Source organism: Mangifera indica, chromosome 20, assembly GCF_011075055.1.
Source record: "Mangifera indica cultivar Alphonso chromosome 20, CATAS_Mindica_2.1, whole genome shotgun sequence".
NCBI classification, from domain to species: domain Eukaryota; kingdom Viridiplantae; phylum Streptophyta; class Magnoliopsida; order Sapindales; family Anacardiaceae; genus Mangifera; species Mangifera indica.
This window is the reverse complement of record NC_058156.1, coordinates 11833233-11851691: the sequence shown is the minus strand read 5'-3', so window position 1 is coordinate 11851691 and position 18459 is coordinate 11833233. Positions and strand designations below refer to the sequence as shown.

The following is an 18459-nucleotide window of genomic DNA, read 5'->3' as shown; positions in this document are numbered from 1 at the left end:
ACACATTATTAAAAATCTAATTAAATACTCAAAATTGGTTGCATATAACATTACTCATTTTTAACATAGTAAAAAATATTTATTATAAACCCTCATTATATCTTAATATAATTTTTTTTCAAATTAAAAAGCATGTTTAATACAATATTGAAAATTTACTTTTTTGTTTTAAGATCCCGAGGGTTAGTAAAACTGACAAAATATTATAACTTTTAAGCTAAAAACTTAGATTCAAATCTCTATCATGCATGTGAAATCTTAACTTACCTGATATAATTATTATAGGTCTGATCATTATATTTCAGATTTATCCATCTAACGACTATAAGCGAGATCCATAGTTACAAAAAAAAATATTTTTTTTCTAAGTACACTAATTTTAGTGATTGTACCCAAACTACTTTGAACCCAATTTTAATCATCTAATAAAGTTTAGGATTGAATTTAATATAAGTTAAACTCGCACAAGATATAATTTGAGATTTTGTCAAATAAAAAAAATGTCAATTCAATATAAACAAATTGAGATTCAAATTCAATTTGAAAATAAATTTACTTTTAATTTAATTCGCGATAATTTGAACTTGAATATTTGAATCAATTTAAATTTCACTTGTTTTATAAAAACAAACTTAATTATTGACTCAAACTCTAGTTGTTCAATCTTATTTGTCATCTGAATTAATTTTATAGAAACCTTAGTTATATCTTTTTTTTTTCCAAATTAACAAGGGTGTTTAATAAAATATGAAAAAAAAATTATTATTTTACACTGATTTTAATGGTTGAATCAGAAGTACTTTGAAACCAATTTTAACCATTTAACAAGGGTTAAGGTTGGATTTTAGCCCAACTAAACTCAAATAAAACCCAGTTTGATATTTGATTAAATCTAAAAAAATCAGTTTAAGATAAACGATTTATCGTTAAACAAGTTTAAAAATTAATTTAAACTTGAATGATAAATCAATTTAAACTTAACTTATTTTATAAAAATAATTTTAATTCATATTTAAACTATACTCATGCAATCATCTAAGCTTAAACACTTTGATCAAATCCAATCTGTGGAAGGACAAATTGTGATGAAGAAGTCAAGAATAGAAGTCATGATCTTTCTTTTTTTTTTTTGGATTTATGTACTTTATTTTGCTTTAAATTCTCGACTTTTACACAACAATAACACATCAAAAACAATCTTGTATGCTTATACTTTTAATCTTTCCACTTCATTTGACAGTCTTTCAAGATTTTGATATCAATCAAGTGGAAAAAGAGAGGCTCTCATTTGGACATCTCAACCTAACTTTTCCAATAGTGTTTTGATTTGGAAGCCAAAGAGAAAAATATTATTATCCAATTTCCTAGTTTCCTTTGCTAATTACACTTAACTACTTTAATTAGTCTTAAATGGCAGAGTCAACAGAAAAGTGATAATTTTTATTTTCTTTTTTAATTTTTCATATTACGGTCAAGGGTATATTTGGGCTAGTTTTTATATTTTGAGACTATGTTCACTCTCTAGTCCAATCCACTGCAAGTTACCCACATGAGATTAAGGGATTCATAAGAAAAACTCTTGAGGGTCGTTTGGAGTAAAAGATTATTTTAGTAATTTATTTTTTATTATTAATATTATTTTATTTGGTTTATCAGTAATAAAAAATTATGATAATCTTCTATTACGGTCAAGGGTATATTTTGGGCTAGTTTTTGTATTTGGAGACTATGTTCACTCTCTAGTCCAATCCACGGCAAGTTGCCCACATGAGATTAAGGGATTAAAAAGAAAAACTCTTGAGGGTCGTTTGGTTTGTTGGAGTAAAATATTACTTTAATAATCTATTTTTCATTACTAATATTATCTTATTTGATTTGTCAGTAATAAAAAATTATGATAATATTTTATTACTAATAATAATGTGACAGATAATATAAAATATTATGTGATTACCACCTCTGCTTATGTATTAAAATATTATCAAAGTAATCTTGATTTTATTACAATTATACCCTTATAAATTTTTTAAGATAAAAATACCCTTTTTCAATTAACAAAATAAATAATGGGAAGAATATTTTAAAATAATTATATACAAGAGCATTTAAGTAAAATAATTTTTTAATATTTTTTTATTACCTCCAACCAAACACAATAATTATACCCAATAATCTTTTAAGTAATTTATTTTTTATTTTTAATAATAAAAAATTATCTAAACCAAACACATCCTCATAATTTGGCCCAGAGGAATCGAACTCTAAACCTAGCTTGCAAGTCAATGCTTGCGAATTATTAATAGGAATGCTAAAAAAATTGCGACGCTGACAAATTGAATTGAAAAGTGAGTTAATTAATCCATTAGTTTCGATTTTAATATTTGTACTTTTTTTGTTCGTTTTCAATTTTTCAAAGAAAAAATGTAGGCTTAGGTTCATCGATCATTCACCATTTATGCAATGGAACCTTGTTTCACAAATCGTTCACAATTGAATGATTCCACAAGTATTATATTTGTACCGTAATCATATTAAATAAAGTTAAGTGAGTTGATACGAAGAGATAATTGGAACAATGTGAAATGAATAAGAACTTATTGACTAGAAATGGAGAAAAAGTTGGTATGTTTAAATGGCAAGAAAAGAATTTGGTTGCCCTTTCTCTCATCTTTTGTGTCACAAGCAAACCCAAGGGCTTAATTGTCAACAACAATAATTCATATATTAACAGATGGGAACTAGCGAGTATAACAGTTGATATGATATTATTTGATTAAATAATTTTGAATTATAAATAAAATAATAATTAAATCAATTAATTACTCAATGTCACATTAGTTTAAGAATAAATGTGAAACGATTAGATTTATAATATGAAAATTAATTTTAAAAATTAAATATGATTCAATATTTTAGTTGTCTTTTAATATTTTTAAAATTCAAAATAATTTATTATTAAAAACTAAAAAAAAAAAGTGAAAACGATTTTAATATAGATTTTAACAATAAAATTATGTGTATTAATAATTAGTATTAATTTATATATTAATTATAACTTATTATAATATAATTAAGTAAGTTTGAATTAGAAATAAAATAACAATAAATCACGACATAATTTTTTTATTATACAATTTGTACTCATTATTAGTGTATTTGATTTTGTCTTTTTGTGATTGGAGAACTCTATTCGATTTGGTCGAAGAGATAAACTTTAAGAGGATGTTTGGTTTGGGTAATATTTTATTATCAAAATTGAATTATTACCTTAAAGATAAATTATTTATAAGATTACTAGATATAAATGATTACTATATTTGATAAAATTTGATAAAAATGAATATGTATAAATAATTATTATATTTGGTTAGAAGTAATAAAAGAATACTAATAAATTAATTTACTTAAATGCTCTCAGGTATAACAATTCTAAAATATTTTTTTATATTATTTGTTGTATTAATTGAAAATGATATTATTTTTATCTTTAAAAAATTAAAAAATTAGAATTTAATTATAATAAAATCAATATTACATTAATAATATTTTAATATATAAGGTGAAGATGATAATCATACCATTTACATTAGCTGATATATCATAATTGATAATATAAAATTACTATAATATTTTATTTTTGACAAATCAAATAAGGTAATTTAAGTAATAAAAATAGATTATCAAGATAATCTTTATTGGCTGAAACCAAGGGACCCTAAATACATATGATTTTACTCATACTTAAAATGTCAATTTTATCCAACTTCCTTGGACTAAAAGTTGGCGATCTTCGTGATGGAATAAATAGAGAGAATTGTTAGTGTGAGATGGTCTTCACTTCATTAAATTATCACTATTGTGAATGGGCCTGGCCCAAATGGATTGGGTTGGGCAATGGGTTATTTGACCTAAACCCATATTTTGCAATTTCCTACGTAATCAGGATTTTCTTATTCAATATAAAAAAAATATATTGTTTTTTATCGATGAAAAACTCTTATTTAAGTTAGACTATTTAACTACTCTAAATAGTTAAACTTTGAATTGAGTTATCTGTCTCATAAATATTATATTAGATAAATAAAAAGTTTGATTCTGAAATACTATCAACAAATTTCGAACTCATGCCCCTCTCTTGTTTTTGGTCCCAATGTGTTGTCAATTTCATATATTGAATACACTCCAAAACTTTATAGTATGAGTTGAAGAAATCCCAATGGCGAAAAACCAAAAAACAGCTATTTGTTTTCGGCCCTTCCATGTGGCCCCTTTTGCTTGGCCTATTATGGCCCATCCATAAGCATTAGTTTCATTTTCAATTTCAATGGGAGAAACTTCACACTACTACAAAGGAGTCGAATTCCTCGTTTAAGTTGGGTTCACTTCTTTGTAGTGTTTTTAAAATTGGATCAAATCATTTAATTTAATTAGTTAAATTATAAATAAGTTTATGATTTTGTTTGATTTAATAATTAAATCAAATATATATATAAATATTGACTTATTTGAAGTTTGATTGAATTTGATAAATTAATTAAATCAAACAAATATTTAAAATCAACAATTTGTAAATCTATTTTTTCTTTATTTATATAATGGAGTGTTAATTATTTAATTAACATATTAAAATTATGTTTTATGTTTAAAAATGTAAATGTTTGATACTATTTAAGAAAAATATATAATAATTTGATAATATGTTGAACCATTAGTTATCTGATTGAACCGGTTCAACCGTTAACTAGTAAGATGACTGATTCAGTTTTAAAAATACTGCTTCTTTGTATTCACTTTATGAGAGTATTATTTGGAGATATTAATATTATAATTATATATATAAATTTTTATACAGCGAATCAAACTATATTAAAAATATTTGTATCAATTGTAGAGATAGATTTGATTTAAGCTTAATATAAAGCTAAATTGAGTTCGGATTGAATATATAATATTCAATAAGCTCAAATATATTAAACAATATTATAAAAATAACAAATAATATTATCAAATAAATAAATAAATAATTTTAAAACCTGAACTCAAGATAGTCAAATTGTGTATTAAAAACGTAATTTTTTATATTATGTATTAAATATAATATAATATAACTTTTAAAAGATAAAACAATAAAAAATCATGATTAATATATTATTATTTTAAAAAATATTATAAAATTCTTATATATTAAGTGTATCCATTTATATTAAATTATACAATATATCAATTATATTAAATTAATTTAAAATATTTTACTTTTTATAAAAATTAATTTTAATTTAAAATCGATTTATTTGAATTAATTTATTCGAATGGATCGACCCAAAGGCCCAGACTGATTGATGTAAGACTTCGAAAAGAAGGTTTTGATAAGGTGTTTGTACACGGAACCATCCGATACAAATGGAGCGGTGATCGGACAGCTCAAAAGCAAAGACAAAGACAAGCTACAGGATCCAACGGTCAGGTGAGTAAGACCGCTGGTCTCCTACTTTCCACGCCAGTTCCTTAACATCACCACCCCCTTCTCAAAGAAGGCGAAAAAAGAATCTTCCGGAAATCTTCGAGCCCATTAATTAATAATTAGTTTTTTATTATAAAAAATTAACCTCGATTAGTCGCTGTTTAACCAATAATTATTAGTTTGACCCTAACATTTCTTTAACTAATTGCCTCTCCTCGCGACTGCCCATACACATCTACTCGCATATTTTCCACTTAAGGGAACGGTGAGAAAGGGTATTTTGGTCTTTATGTGGAGACGTGGGAGAATTAGAGGGCAAGTGTGGTCTAGTTGGTGGTGTCAGCGCGTATTGGGAGGTTTTATTTTGTGGAGATAAAGGCCCGGCCATCGAGAGGAGTCGTGGGGTGGTGGCCAATCATGTGAGCTGGTTCTTGTTCCACTAAGTTGGGTGTGCCACGTCAGCAAATAGCCCATTCGGGTGTATATACAGCATTGAGAATCTTGAATCTTGCCATCTCAGCCTCTAGTGGTGGGGCCACATAAATTTAAAGTGGTGGGATATAACTGTAATTTGGTCACCCCCACCATACATATTAATATATTTTAAAATAATTTTAAATTAAAAATAAAATAATAATTAATTATATAATAACAATTATCCCAATATTTAATTAAATATATAATAAAATAGGAGTATGACGCATATTATAAATTGAGTAATACTATGTGTACCTATTTTGGATACACAAATATATACACACTTATATGTGTCATCATATGATTGGTTATTGTTTTATTTTTAATTCAAAATCATCTAATCACATGATGACACATATAAATGTGTACATATTTGTGTATCTAAAATATGTACATATAATTTTATTGTTATAAATTTTGGTTGTGATATATTTAATTATTAGAAAAAAATATAGAAAATAATTAATTAATTATTTATTAGGCATTTAATTGAACATTTGATATAAAAAAAGGAAATTAAATATTAGTTAACTATTTTGTGCTAAATGAACTTATAATACATTTTGAGCCAATTACATTTACCACCTATGGGAAGTTTTCACAGAGATAAATACTACCAATGACACTAAGAAATATCTATAATCTAAAAAAACCCTCTCTTATTCTATAAAATATATAAAGTTGTAATTACGAGGATATTTTCTATTATCTGATGAATCACTTTATCAGATAAATAAAATTTTACAAATCAAAGTTGGTATTAAAGATTGGTAATACCTTGGAGCTATTGAAGAGTATCTACTATGAATTATTGTTTTGAGTTCGAATTTGAAAACATTTATATTGGTAGTCATAACTGCAATTAACGATATTAAACTATTTATCGTATCACTTTTGCACCTATTGTATTACCTGTCTATGACACCTATAGTATTATTTATCGGTGATGTCTATCGTATAACTTGATACATCATATTTGATAATAAGATATTAATGATAACAAATTTGGTATCATCTTTATGATAATTTAATTGAATAGGGGAAATTAAACAATTTAATATTATTATCAAAAGATAAATTATCGATTTAATTACCCAAAATGCCCTATAAGCTTCATGCTTGAAGTAAAAGACAACGGAAACCATGAGGGCAGGGTAAAGATAAAGTGGTTATTTTATACCCAAAACCCTATGGTAAGGGTAAGGAAAAAGTAGCCATTTTCTAGTGGATGGCAAAATGGAGATTTCGGCAAAAAAAAGTACCCTTTACAGAAAAGTTTTCTCTGTCCGACTGTCTCTACAGTACTTCTCTGCTCACTATATCTATTGTCTCTCTCATACTAAAGGACACATTTTTTTCTGAGTAATTGGGTTCCGTTGCCGGTGGTCGGCTTTCGCTTTGCTGTATTTTGTACCGGTTGTTTTCTGTTACCGGTTTCAAGGTAAAAATGCCGGTTTTAGGGTATCCATTCAATGGAAATCGATTTTGTTAGACATCTAAACTTGATTTTATGTATATTTACTTTGTTGCGCTGGATTTATTTTGCTAGGGTTTTTGGTTCATGTCTTGTTTTGAGTCATTGTGCACGGTTTTCTCTGGATCTGCTTTGTTTTGTGCATTATCTGCTGAAGCCGTGTTGAGAATGGTGTTTAGGGACTACGGTTCGATTTTTTTGGGTGGTTTTAGTGGAGTTTTTGTTTTTGGGAATAGATCGTTGGATCTTGTGCATCTGGGTTTGTATTTAATATACTGTTTTGAGTTATTGGTTAGGTATGGGTCGTGGAATTTTAGATGTGATTGATTTAGGGTTTTTGTTTGTCTGTGTGATTTTCTGGAAGTATAGAGGGAAATGTCTATCCAGATAGTGTATATTTTTTTCCTTTAGTTTTACTATTTTTTTATGAAGTATATTTTACCATTTGGTTTTAGAAGAAAGGTATAAACTGTATATGTTTAGTGTTTTCATTTTTTAAAAACATTTTCTGGAAAACCATTTTTGTTTTGACTGATGATACTCTGCATTTAGTTTTTTCTTTTTAATTTTTGGTTTTTTTCTTTGGGTTATAGATGGGTTTAATGGTGATCAATGGTTTTGGGTTTCATGATCCAAGAAAGTGCTTTATAATGTATTTTTATAACATTTCAGAGATGGGGAAAATGCTTTTGCACGAGAAGTTGAGGAACAGTCCCGTCTTTGTTTTGTTTACAAGTTCTTTGTTTCCATAGTACTCTTTTTCAAACACAGATCCAGCATGTTTCATATTTGTTGGGACCATTGTAGATGGTGATTGGGATGAATAAGGGTAATTTGGGAATTGCCCAATTAGAATTTGACTGTGTTTTAAGGTAAGGTTGGATTAGGATTAGGGATTGTGATTAAGATAAGATTAGATTTTGTTGTGACTAATGTAAAATTGGTTTAGATTAAATTACCAAATTAAATTAGGGTTAGAATAATTAGAGAAGGATGACACCTATTTGAACTAGGATGGTTTAGATGAAAAGGATGGTGTTTCTGGACATTATAAACAGAGGAGCTTGGCTGCAGAAGGTGTATTACCTTCCTCTGTTTAAGGTGGAGCTCCTGAGGAAATAAATACCAATTTGCTGTAATTTCAGTATAACTGAATGAAATTCCATTCCCATTATTTTGAATTCTCAATTATCTGAAATGTCAATTGGGAGTCCTATTGAATTTGCAAAATTTGGAACTGGCACTCCTGCACCATGAAGTGTGGTGGATGACTTTAAATTGGCACAGATTTTTTTATATATTGGTATAACTGATCAATTTCAATTTTTTGTTGTTTTATGCTATAGTCACTCGCATGAAGAGAAATGATCTAGTGAATGTGGTTTGTCTAATCCTGGTGTATGATTTTATACTTTTATTTCCTTTCATCTATATATGTGCTTTACCAGTCTCTGCCTTACCTATTTATTTAAACTTGTGTTCTTGTTTCTTGTCATCATTACGTATGCATCTTAACTTGATTTCTTAAGGTCTTATCCACCGATGATCTCTGCCTGTTTCGAATTTTTTTTTCTTTAGACATTGTGTAATAGTTGATGGTTATACTGCTCCTGTATGCAGTGGTTATCATTATGGTGAGGAAGAGAAGGACCGAACTCCCTTCTAGTGGTGGTGAGAGCTCCCAGTCCCAAGAAGCGAGTGCAGGCAGTGGTCGTGGCTCTCAAAGGCTGACGGAAAGGAGTGCTCCACCACAGCAGGGTGGAGGTGGGGGATTTCAAGGTGGTGGAAGAGGCTGGGGTTCTCAATCTCAGCAAGGAGGTCGTGGAGGTTATGGTGGTGGCCGTGGTCGTGGACCCCCACAACAGCAACAATACGGTGCACCCCCTGAACAACAAGGCAGGGGAAGGGGAGGACAAGCCCAGCAAGGAGGTCGTGGTGGGCGAGGAGGACCTTCTGGTGGGCCATCCAGATCACCACAGTTTCCCGAGCTGCACCAAGCAACCCCGGCTCCTTATACGCCTGGGGTGACCTCTCAGCCAATGCCATCTGAGGCCAGTTCATCTCGGTCGTTTGAGCCAACACAAGTCACTCAGCAGTTTCAGCAATTAACAGTTCAGCAGGAAGCTTCTTCTAGCCAACCAAGTCAAGCTGTGCCACTGCCAACCTCAAGTAAATCTATGAGTTTCCCACTTAGGCCTGGCAGGGGAATTTCTGGCATTAGGTGTATTGTCAAGGCTAATCACTTTTTTGCTGAACTACCTGATAAGGATTTACATCAATATGATGTGAGTTCCTTCTCTTGCACTCTCTCTTTGATGTTTCTATCTTTTTATTTTATTTTTTCAAATGTTTGGTGTAAGTTGGTGACAGAAGCTCTTGATGCCTCAATTAGGTTACCATTAATCCAGAGGTTACTTCTCGTGGAGTGAACCGTGCTGTAATGGAGCAGCTCGTGAGATTATACAGAGAATCCCATCTTGGAAAGCGTCTTCCGGCGTATGATGGTCGGAAGAGCCTGTATACTGCTGGGCCACTTCCATTTATCTCAAAGGAGTTTAATATCACTCTACTTGATGAAGATGAGGGACAAGGCGGGCAAAGGTTCTTCCCTATTTTTCATTTTCCTATTTTACTATGTTTTTCTGCTATCTGTTTTAGGATTGTAACAATTATCTTCTTTTTGACTCAGGAGAGAGAGGGAATTCAGAGTTGTGATAAAATTGGCTGCTCGTGCTGACCTACATCATTTAGGTCTCTTCTTGCAAGGGAGGCAACCTGATGCACCTCAGGAAGCGCTGCAGGTTCTTGACATTGTTCTGCGTGAATTGCCTACTACTCGGTATAGATTATGATTCTTACCTTGAATATTGTATGTGTTAATGCCTTCACTTCCTTTGATATGACAGAGCGGTGCTGACTTATTGCAGGTACTGTCCTGTGGGTCGGTCATTTTATTCACCAGATCTAGGGCGAAGGCAGCTCTTGGGAGAGGGATTGGAAAGCTGGCGTGGTTTCTACCAAAGTATTCGTCCAACTCAGATGGGACTGTCACTGAATATTGGTAAGTATTTTTTGATACTAAAATTTTGGTACCAGTTCATATTTGGCATATGTAAGAATGTGTTTCTTAAAAATTCTCCTCTGTGTGAAGAACCTCATACTGTCTTTTAACAATGTATTTTCCATGTACTATTAGTTAATTAATTTCATTTATGTTTGGGCTTTATATTTCTCCATATAGATGCTTCTTTTATCGTAACACCTTTTTTCTGCATATTATTTTATCGTGGTGAAATATAATCTTTTATGCAGACATGTCCTCCACTGCTTTCATTGAGCCATTGCCAGTGATCGAATTTGTACAACAGCTCCTGAATAGAGATGTTTCTGCTAGACCATTGTCTGATGCTGATCGTGTGAAGGTTGGCTTCTGTTCTCATTTTTTTCATTTTGTTGCAGTTAAGCAATTTTTTATTCTATGTTATGCACTATATTTCTTTTTTGTGCTTTCAGAAGTTTGTTTGTTTACAAAGAATTCATTTTCACATAATGTTTCCAGTTTTGGTACATTATATATTTAAAGAAAAATGAAAAACTTAGTTATTCTTTTACATGTTATAGGATATGTGAACAACTGCTTAATTGTATTTCTACAGATAAAGAAGGCTCTTAGAGGAGTTAAGGTTGAAGTTACACATCGGGGAAATATGCGTAGGAAGTATCGTATATCTGGTTTGACATCACAAGCAACAGGAGAGCTGACGTGAGTGTTTATATAATGTTCTTTCAATGTTTTTATCTAGTATTCATAATTCATTTTATTAATATATTGATTGTCTTTTCTGACTGATTTATTTTATGCAGTTTTCCGGTTGATGATAGTGGCACCTTAAAATCTGTTGTTGAATACTTTTATGAGACTTATGGTTTCACGATTAAACATACGCAGTGGCCCTGCCTTCAAGTGGGAAATCAGCAGAGACCTAATTATTTGCCTATGGAGGTAATCTCCCTATCTAGTCTTTCAGTCTATGTATGACGTATAGATATGAATGCTAATTGATTGCTGCCAAAATGTAGGTTTGCAAAATTGTTGAGGGTCAGAGGTACTCCAAAAGGTTGAATGAAAGGCAGATTACTGCTTTGCTAAAGGTGACATGTCAGCGTCCTAGTGATAGGGAGCGTGATATTTTGGAGGTGTGTTATTGGAGCAAATTCCATGACTCTACCTGTTAGCATCTTTTCATTTTGGTCATCTTACATTGTTACATTTGAATGCCTTCTAATTTCATGGTGTTTCCTTTAATGGCTTCTGTAGACCGTGAGACATAATGCGTATCATGAAGATCCTTATGCAAGGGAGTTTGGAATCAAAATTAGCGAGAAGCTTGCGTCAGTTGAAGCTCGCATTCTGCCAGCACCTTGGGTAAGTTCTCCTTTGTTATCCATACCATTTAGTTCCTGTGCCTTCTTAAAATTTGAACTGAAATATTGTAGTTTTGCTTATGTGATGACCCTAATGCTTTGTTTTCATAGCTGAAATATCATGATACTGGTAGAGAAAAGGATTGCCTGCCTCAGGTTGGACAATGGAACATGATGAATAAGGTATATCTCCTGCTATCTGCATGGTATACAACAGTTGAAATAGGGTTTTTGCTGAGGTTCCTCTTTTACCTTTTTTATTATTTTTTTGAAAATACAATTCTTTAGAATATATATTCTTTTTTGAACTTATACATTTGGCTGGCAGAACTGTGTTTGCCATGCATTGTGTGAAATTTCAATCTAGGAAACCTTAATCCAGCTATTCTTTTATTTTATCAGATTTACTTGTAACTCATCTGACAGATCTTTGTTTGGTAGCTGTGGATCTTTTAGCTTAAAATTCTGTCCATTTTTCATAATTCAACGGTTTTAATTTGTTGGATGTTACTTTTTTACTTGTAAACTTTACGATTGGGTAAAGTGGATAATTGTTTGAATTTGTTTATAAATTTCAAGTAAAAATTTTAAGTTGAAAGGTACTATTTTTTTTTACTAGTAAGTGCATTGTGGAAATCGATTTATAGCAACTGATAGTAACTTCTTCTTGGGTGATCATTTATTTAATATATGGTCATATGACTGTGGGAACTGCATAGAAAACGTCAGCTTTTTTTTTTTTTTTTTTTCTGATAATTACCTTTTTTTGCAGAAAATGGTTAATGGAGGAACGGTTAACCACTGGCTTTGCATTAATTTTTCACGCTCTGTTCAAGATCAAGTAGCACGTGGCTTTTGTTATGAGCTTGCCCAAATGTGTTACATTTCTGGCATGGTATGGGACTTGCTGTATGCCTGTTGTTTCAATGAAGTTTGCAATGCCCTAGTTTTATGATAATGTGACTGATATCTCAAACATTGGATTATGTGTGCAGGCATTTGAGCCTGAGCCAGTACTTCCGGTGATAAGTGCTCGTCCTGAACAGGTGGAGAGGGTCTTGAAAACACGGTACCATGATGCCATGGCCAAACTGGGATCTGGAAAGGATCTTGACCTACTAATTGTCATTCTCCCTGATAATAATGGCTCTCTTTATGGTATGCAACTCTCATAAGGCACTATTTTGCTTCTCATTTTATCCCTGTATGTGTAGGTTAGTTTTAGCAATTCTGTTATAATGTTCGTTCAGTTGGTTGTTGCCAAACCATCAACTATATGATAAATTCAAATTTTTACTGTAGGTGATTTGAAGCGTATTTGTGAGACAGATCTTGGTGTTGTTTCCCAGTGCTGTTTAACTAAGCATGTCTTCAGGATGAGTAAACAGTATTTAGCTAATGTGGCGTTGAAGATAAATGTGAAGGTTGGAGGAAGGAATACTGTGCTTGTTGATGCAATATCTAGGCGTATACCTCTAGTCAGTGACCGACCTACTATAATTTTTGGGGCTGATGTTACCCATCCTCACCCCGGAGAGGATTCTAGCCCATCAATTGCAGCTGTATGCTATTTGAATTCTTATCTGCTTCAGTTTTGTAATGCTGTCATCATTGTCCATCTTATTTCAATTACAATTTTTGTTAATAAGACTTTCTTAATTTAAAACAAAGGTTGTGGCATCACAAGATTGGCCGGAGGTCACAAAATATGCAGGATTGGTTTGTGCTCAAGCTCATCGACAAGAGCTCATCCAAGATTTATACAAGACATGGCAGGATCCTGTAAGAGGCACAGTTTCCGGAGGCATGATTAAGTATGATTGACTTCTCTTTCACATGCAAACACCTGCGTCTGTTGTCCAATTTATAGCAGTGCTTGTATTTGATGGAAGCAGTAGTGAAGACCAACTTGTGCACATGAAGTTGGTTATGGTTTTGCTATATATATAAATATTATAATCTTAATTTCCTTTCATTCTCTCTTTGGTGTGATGTAGGGAACTCCTTATTTCTTTCCGCAGAGCAACTGGGCAGAAGCCACAGCGCATTATCTTTTACAGGCATTTTCATAGTTTCCTGCTGCTTTCTGTTTTGCTATTACCTTTTCTTGCAATAACTGCTGATGTAAAGTTTATTTGCAGGGATGGTGTCAGTGAAGGGCAGTTCTATCAAGTGTTGCTCTATGAACTAGATGCTATTAGAAAGGTAAAGCTTTTCTTCTCCTAATTCAGCCCCCTATATGATTTTGCTTAAATTAACAAGCTTTTGAACTTTATTTGCTATAAATCTCCCCTTTTGTTCAACTTAAATTCAGGCATGTGCATCCCTGGAACCAAACTATCAGCCTCCTGTGACTTTTGTTGTGGTTCAGAAACGTCACCACACAAGGTTGTTCGCCAACAACCATCATGACCGCAATACGGTTGACAGGAGTGGGAATATATTGCCAGGTTAGTAATTCTGGTTCCATAAATATCATCTCATATATATATATATATAAAATTTATATGAGCTAAAGTACTCAATCTAATGAATACTGCAGGCACTGTTGTGGACTCCAAAATTTGTCACCCCACTGAATTTGACTTTTACCTCTGTAGCCATGCTGGAATTCAGGTAAGATATCTTTTCTACTACAATGTACATGACAAGCTGCAGATTTTACTGATTTGATTTCTGATATACTGACACAACAAACAGGGTACAAGCCGTCCAGCTCACTACCATGTACTGTGGGATGAGAACAAGTTCTCCGCTGATGGACTCCAGTCCCTCACAAACAACCTGTGCTACACGTAAGTATATAAATGTTACTGCGATTACTATTTCTGATGTTGCTGCATTATCACATTTTTCGGCTCTAGGTGTCAGCGATCACGTCTAGTGTCATTTTATTCTAAGATAGTGGAGCTAAACTGTGATTTCATATGTTCTGATTTCTGCAGATATGCAAGGTGCACACGTTCTGTTTCAATTGGTAAGCACCTTTAGCCTGAGACACAGATCTACATGCATACACCCTTGTATATGCTATTGAATAACTTGTGGTTCAGCGGTTGCTGATGTTATTTTCTTGTAACTTGACAGTTCCACCGGCATACTATGCGCATCTTGCTGCATTCCGAGCTCGATTCTACATGGAACCAGAGACATCAGATAGCGGTTCAATGACAAGCGGCACTGCTGCTGGACGCGGAGGCATGGGTGGAGGGGCAGCTGCAAGGAGCACTCGAGGACCCAGTCTTAATGCTGCAGTTAGACCGCTTCCTGCACTGAAGGAGAATGTCAAGAGGGTTATGTTCTACTGTTAGGCGCTATCAAAGACATCATTAAAATAAGTAGACATTTGCTATGTTAAGGCTGTGAAATGCCGATTGAAAACTGGTTCTGAAACTCTGCTATGTATTTTGCTTTGTTGCTGGTGGGGAGCAAAGATGTCCTAATTATTGACTTTGCTATTTTGTTCTGGTAAAATTTCCCAGGGTTGTTCCCATTTGAAGTTCTGAAACTAGTAGAATTCTTTCATATGGTTAATTTTTATAGGGAGGTTAGGTGTGGAACCGAGTGAGGTGGCTCAGGTTTGGTTTTTGAAAGTAAAAAATTTTAGTTTGTCAGGTTTAAGCTAGGAAAACAATCGAAGCTGTTGCTAGAGCTTGTCGAGGAATTTTTTTTTTGCTGTGTAATTGTTGGTGAGTTCAGATTTGGATTACAGGGAGCTTGAGTTGCCTTTGTTTGGATTTGGTTTGGTTCGAGCCAACATCTGGTCGTGGACCTCATGGTATTGCAGGCGGCAAAGTTATTCTGATTCAGTGGAAGATGGATGTGTCCAAAGTATATTACTCAGCTCAAATCTATGTTATACCAGTAAGGGCGATGATGTGAAGGTGAAGTTAGAGGTGGATACAAAGTCTGAGTCTAAATATTTTTTAGTTTGAGTTTAATTTAGATAAAAAATAATTTAGTTCAAGTTCGGTTTAAATTCATCCAGTTAATAATAAAAATAATTCGAGTTTGGTTTGAGTTTAATTTGAATTTATAATTTAAATTTATTATTCGGATATATGACTCAAATTTGTGGTTTATTAATAAAATGATATTGTTTAATAATTATTTAATATAATTCGAATTGAGTAACGAGTTAAATTCAAATAGAATTAAACCATTTATCTAGTTTACACGTTAAATCGAATTGATTTTTCTATAATTTTAGTTTGGTTTAGTTTTAAAACGAGTTGAATCTTTTAATTGGAGTTCAGTTCATATTTAAAATAAACGAATTTAAATTAAATTGAATTAAATCGAATCAATTTTTGAGTTTGAGTCAATTTGGTTCAGTTTCAATTCTAGGTAAAGTAAAAGTTTCTATATGGTAACGCTAAAGAGATGATAGTAATCTTTGAGGTTCATACCGTTAGTTAACGGTTAACAACAAACGCTGTCACTTAATGGTAACAGTAAGAAGTATTAGTTATAAAACATTAAAAATGAAGAAGAATCGGTTAGTGAGGCATGCTCTAGTTCGAGCCGAGTTAAGTTTAAACTAATTTTTTTAACTTAAACTCATCTTGATTAAGCTAAATAGTAATTTTATCTTGTACAGTTTAGATTGAATCCACCTCTTATTACCTTATTTTTGGATAAGTATCTTTTGCTTGTGGGGATAACATCAATGAAGGATTGTTCTATCAAAATATATTATCAGGGTTTGATAATTTTGTTTTATTAAAACTATATATATTTGTGATGAATACAATTTATGATTTATCATCATATGATCGAATATTAGTATTTAAATTAGTATTTATTATAAGTTTACATAACATTACTCATTAATGCTTGTACTTGTAATTTAGTAGTTCGATATCATGGTATTTGGAATTAGGAACGAAAAAACCATTGGATTTGGCGTATTGAACCTACTATTTAACTACGATTGGTTTCAATTTAAGTTTATTGAGTTTGAATTCGAGCTCGGATTGAACGAGCCGAATTCGAACCTATGATTAAACTTATTTTTATAAATGATTTGAGTTTGAATTAATTTGAATATTCAAATTTGAATGGACTCTTATCAAATCTTAAATTAAATTATATTCGAATTGTGTTTGAATTTTAACTCATTAATTTTGAGTTAATTTCAAATTAATGTTATTTAATTTAAACCGATCTCAAACTAAATTTTATCCGGACTTAATCTCAATCAAATTCAATCCCATTTTTAACCCAATTTTGTAAAACTAAGCTCAACATAACTAGAAATTTGAAGGTCGGCGACGGTGACAAATGGAATATATTCTTTCAAGTCATACATTCATATAATCCCTTCTAAATTCCTCAAAACAGCGATGTGATAGCATAAAATCTTAAAAGACTGATAAAAGGAGGAAAAGCATAAAGAAATTGTCCATCTTATAGGGCAAAATACTTAACTTACATAGAGTCCTTTTTGTCCCTTTGGTTTTGATTTATTACAGTTTAAAGACATTTCACATTCTAAAATTTGTGTGCCTTGATTCTCGGGATGGATTTGAGTTATGTTGACTTGAACTTGAATCCATATTTGAATCGAACTCTCTGAACTCAAGTTGAAGCTATTTTAGCTCATTGAGTTTGCTTCGCCACCAATTTTTTTCCCTCTTCTTCCATGATTTTTTTTTTTTAAACAACTATTTTATTGGTATGGCTTTAGTGTTCACTTTGACCAATATTACTTTTCACCGAGTCGAGCTCCAATTTGTTGTACTAGCCTTTGTTTGAGCTCATCTCGAATTTACCCTTGCTTCATACTATTATGTGATAGTTAATCAATGATTAACTTAAAAATTTTACTTTAATAAAGAATTTGTTACACAAACAACATTATTGTAGTACGCATTTGATCAATAGCCTTGAGGGGCAATTGTTCAAATTATATGAGTATTGTCTATTAAATGAATTTTCAATTATTCCTAAATAAGTATTCTTGTTATTTTACTATAAATTTTAAATTAAAAAAATGTTAACTAATGGTCAGACAAAACTCTGTTAAATAAAATATTTAAAATAATAGTATTTAAAATTTAACATAAATCAAAACTTAAATACTAATAGAAATGGATTCAATATAAGTTGCTCAAACTTAGATTGTTGTTTGACTGGACTCGATTTGAACCCTCTTACCGCATTGGCGTCACTAAACCAGAGTTTACATTGTTAACAATTCTTTTTCTTCTTTAACAATTTAAACAAACTGAATTCAATTTCAAGTTAATCATTTTAGATTTGAACTAAACTTTAACTGATCGTTATTCGGTTTCGGTTACACTCAAATCCTTAGAGTGAATAACATATAATTCTCTATACCAATTCACACGTTGCCAATAAATTTCTTCCCTTCCAAGTTTAAAGGATGTTGTCGAAAGGGCAAAGGCAAATCCACCAATCAAAATAATTCTTTTTCTTGCTTTCAATCTATCTTTCTTTCTCCCAATGTTGGTACCAAAGAATGATCCTTCTCCCTCTCACTCAGTTTGGCCATTAATGGAACTCACATTTGCCTATTATAAAAAAATTATTTCATTACTTTTAACTCTATATATATAAATCTTAGCACAAACTACCCCACCACACAAACACCTTTGTG

At 31.6% G+C, this 18459-nt stretch overlaps 1 protein-coding gene across 2 annotated transcripts; it reads left to right on the top strand.

Moving 5' to 3' along the window:
- The first annotated feature begins 7242 nt into the window (after positions 1–7242).
- Positions 7243–15340, top strand: LOC123204484 (protein argonaute 1-like). 2 transcript variants are annotated; one of them, XM_044621158.1, is made up of 22 exons: positions 7243–7379; positions 9033–9697; positions 9805–10013; positions 10102–10251; positions 10340–10473; positions 10725–10834; positions 11069–11175; positions 11277–11415; positions 11493–11609; positions 11731–11838; positions 11949–12020; positions 12610–12732; positions 12833–12995; positions 13140–13399; positions 13509–13651; positions 13835–13897; positions 13979–14042; positions 14152–14287; positions 14380–14453; positions 14538–14632; positions 14783–14814; positions 14925–15340. In XM_044621158.1, exons 2-22 carry the CDS (start codon positions 9044–9046, stop codon positions 15146–15148), a joined length of 3177 nt encoding a protein of 1058 aa, XP_044477093.1. In that variant the 5' UTR covers positions 7243–7379; positions 9033–9043; the 3' UTR covers positions 15149–15340. The 2 variants fall into 2 exon arrangements, with proteins under 2 accessions (XP_044477093.1, XP_044477092.1); XM_044621157.1 differs by having other exon boundaries at positions 13835–14042.
- Positions 15341–18459: the final 3119 nt, after the last annotated feature.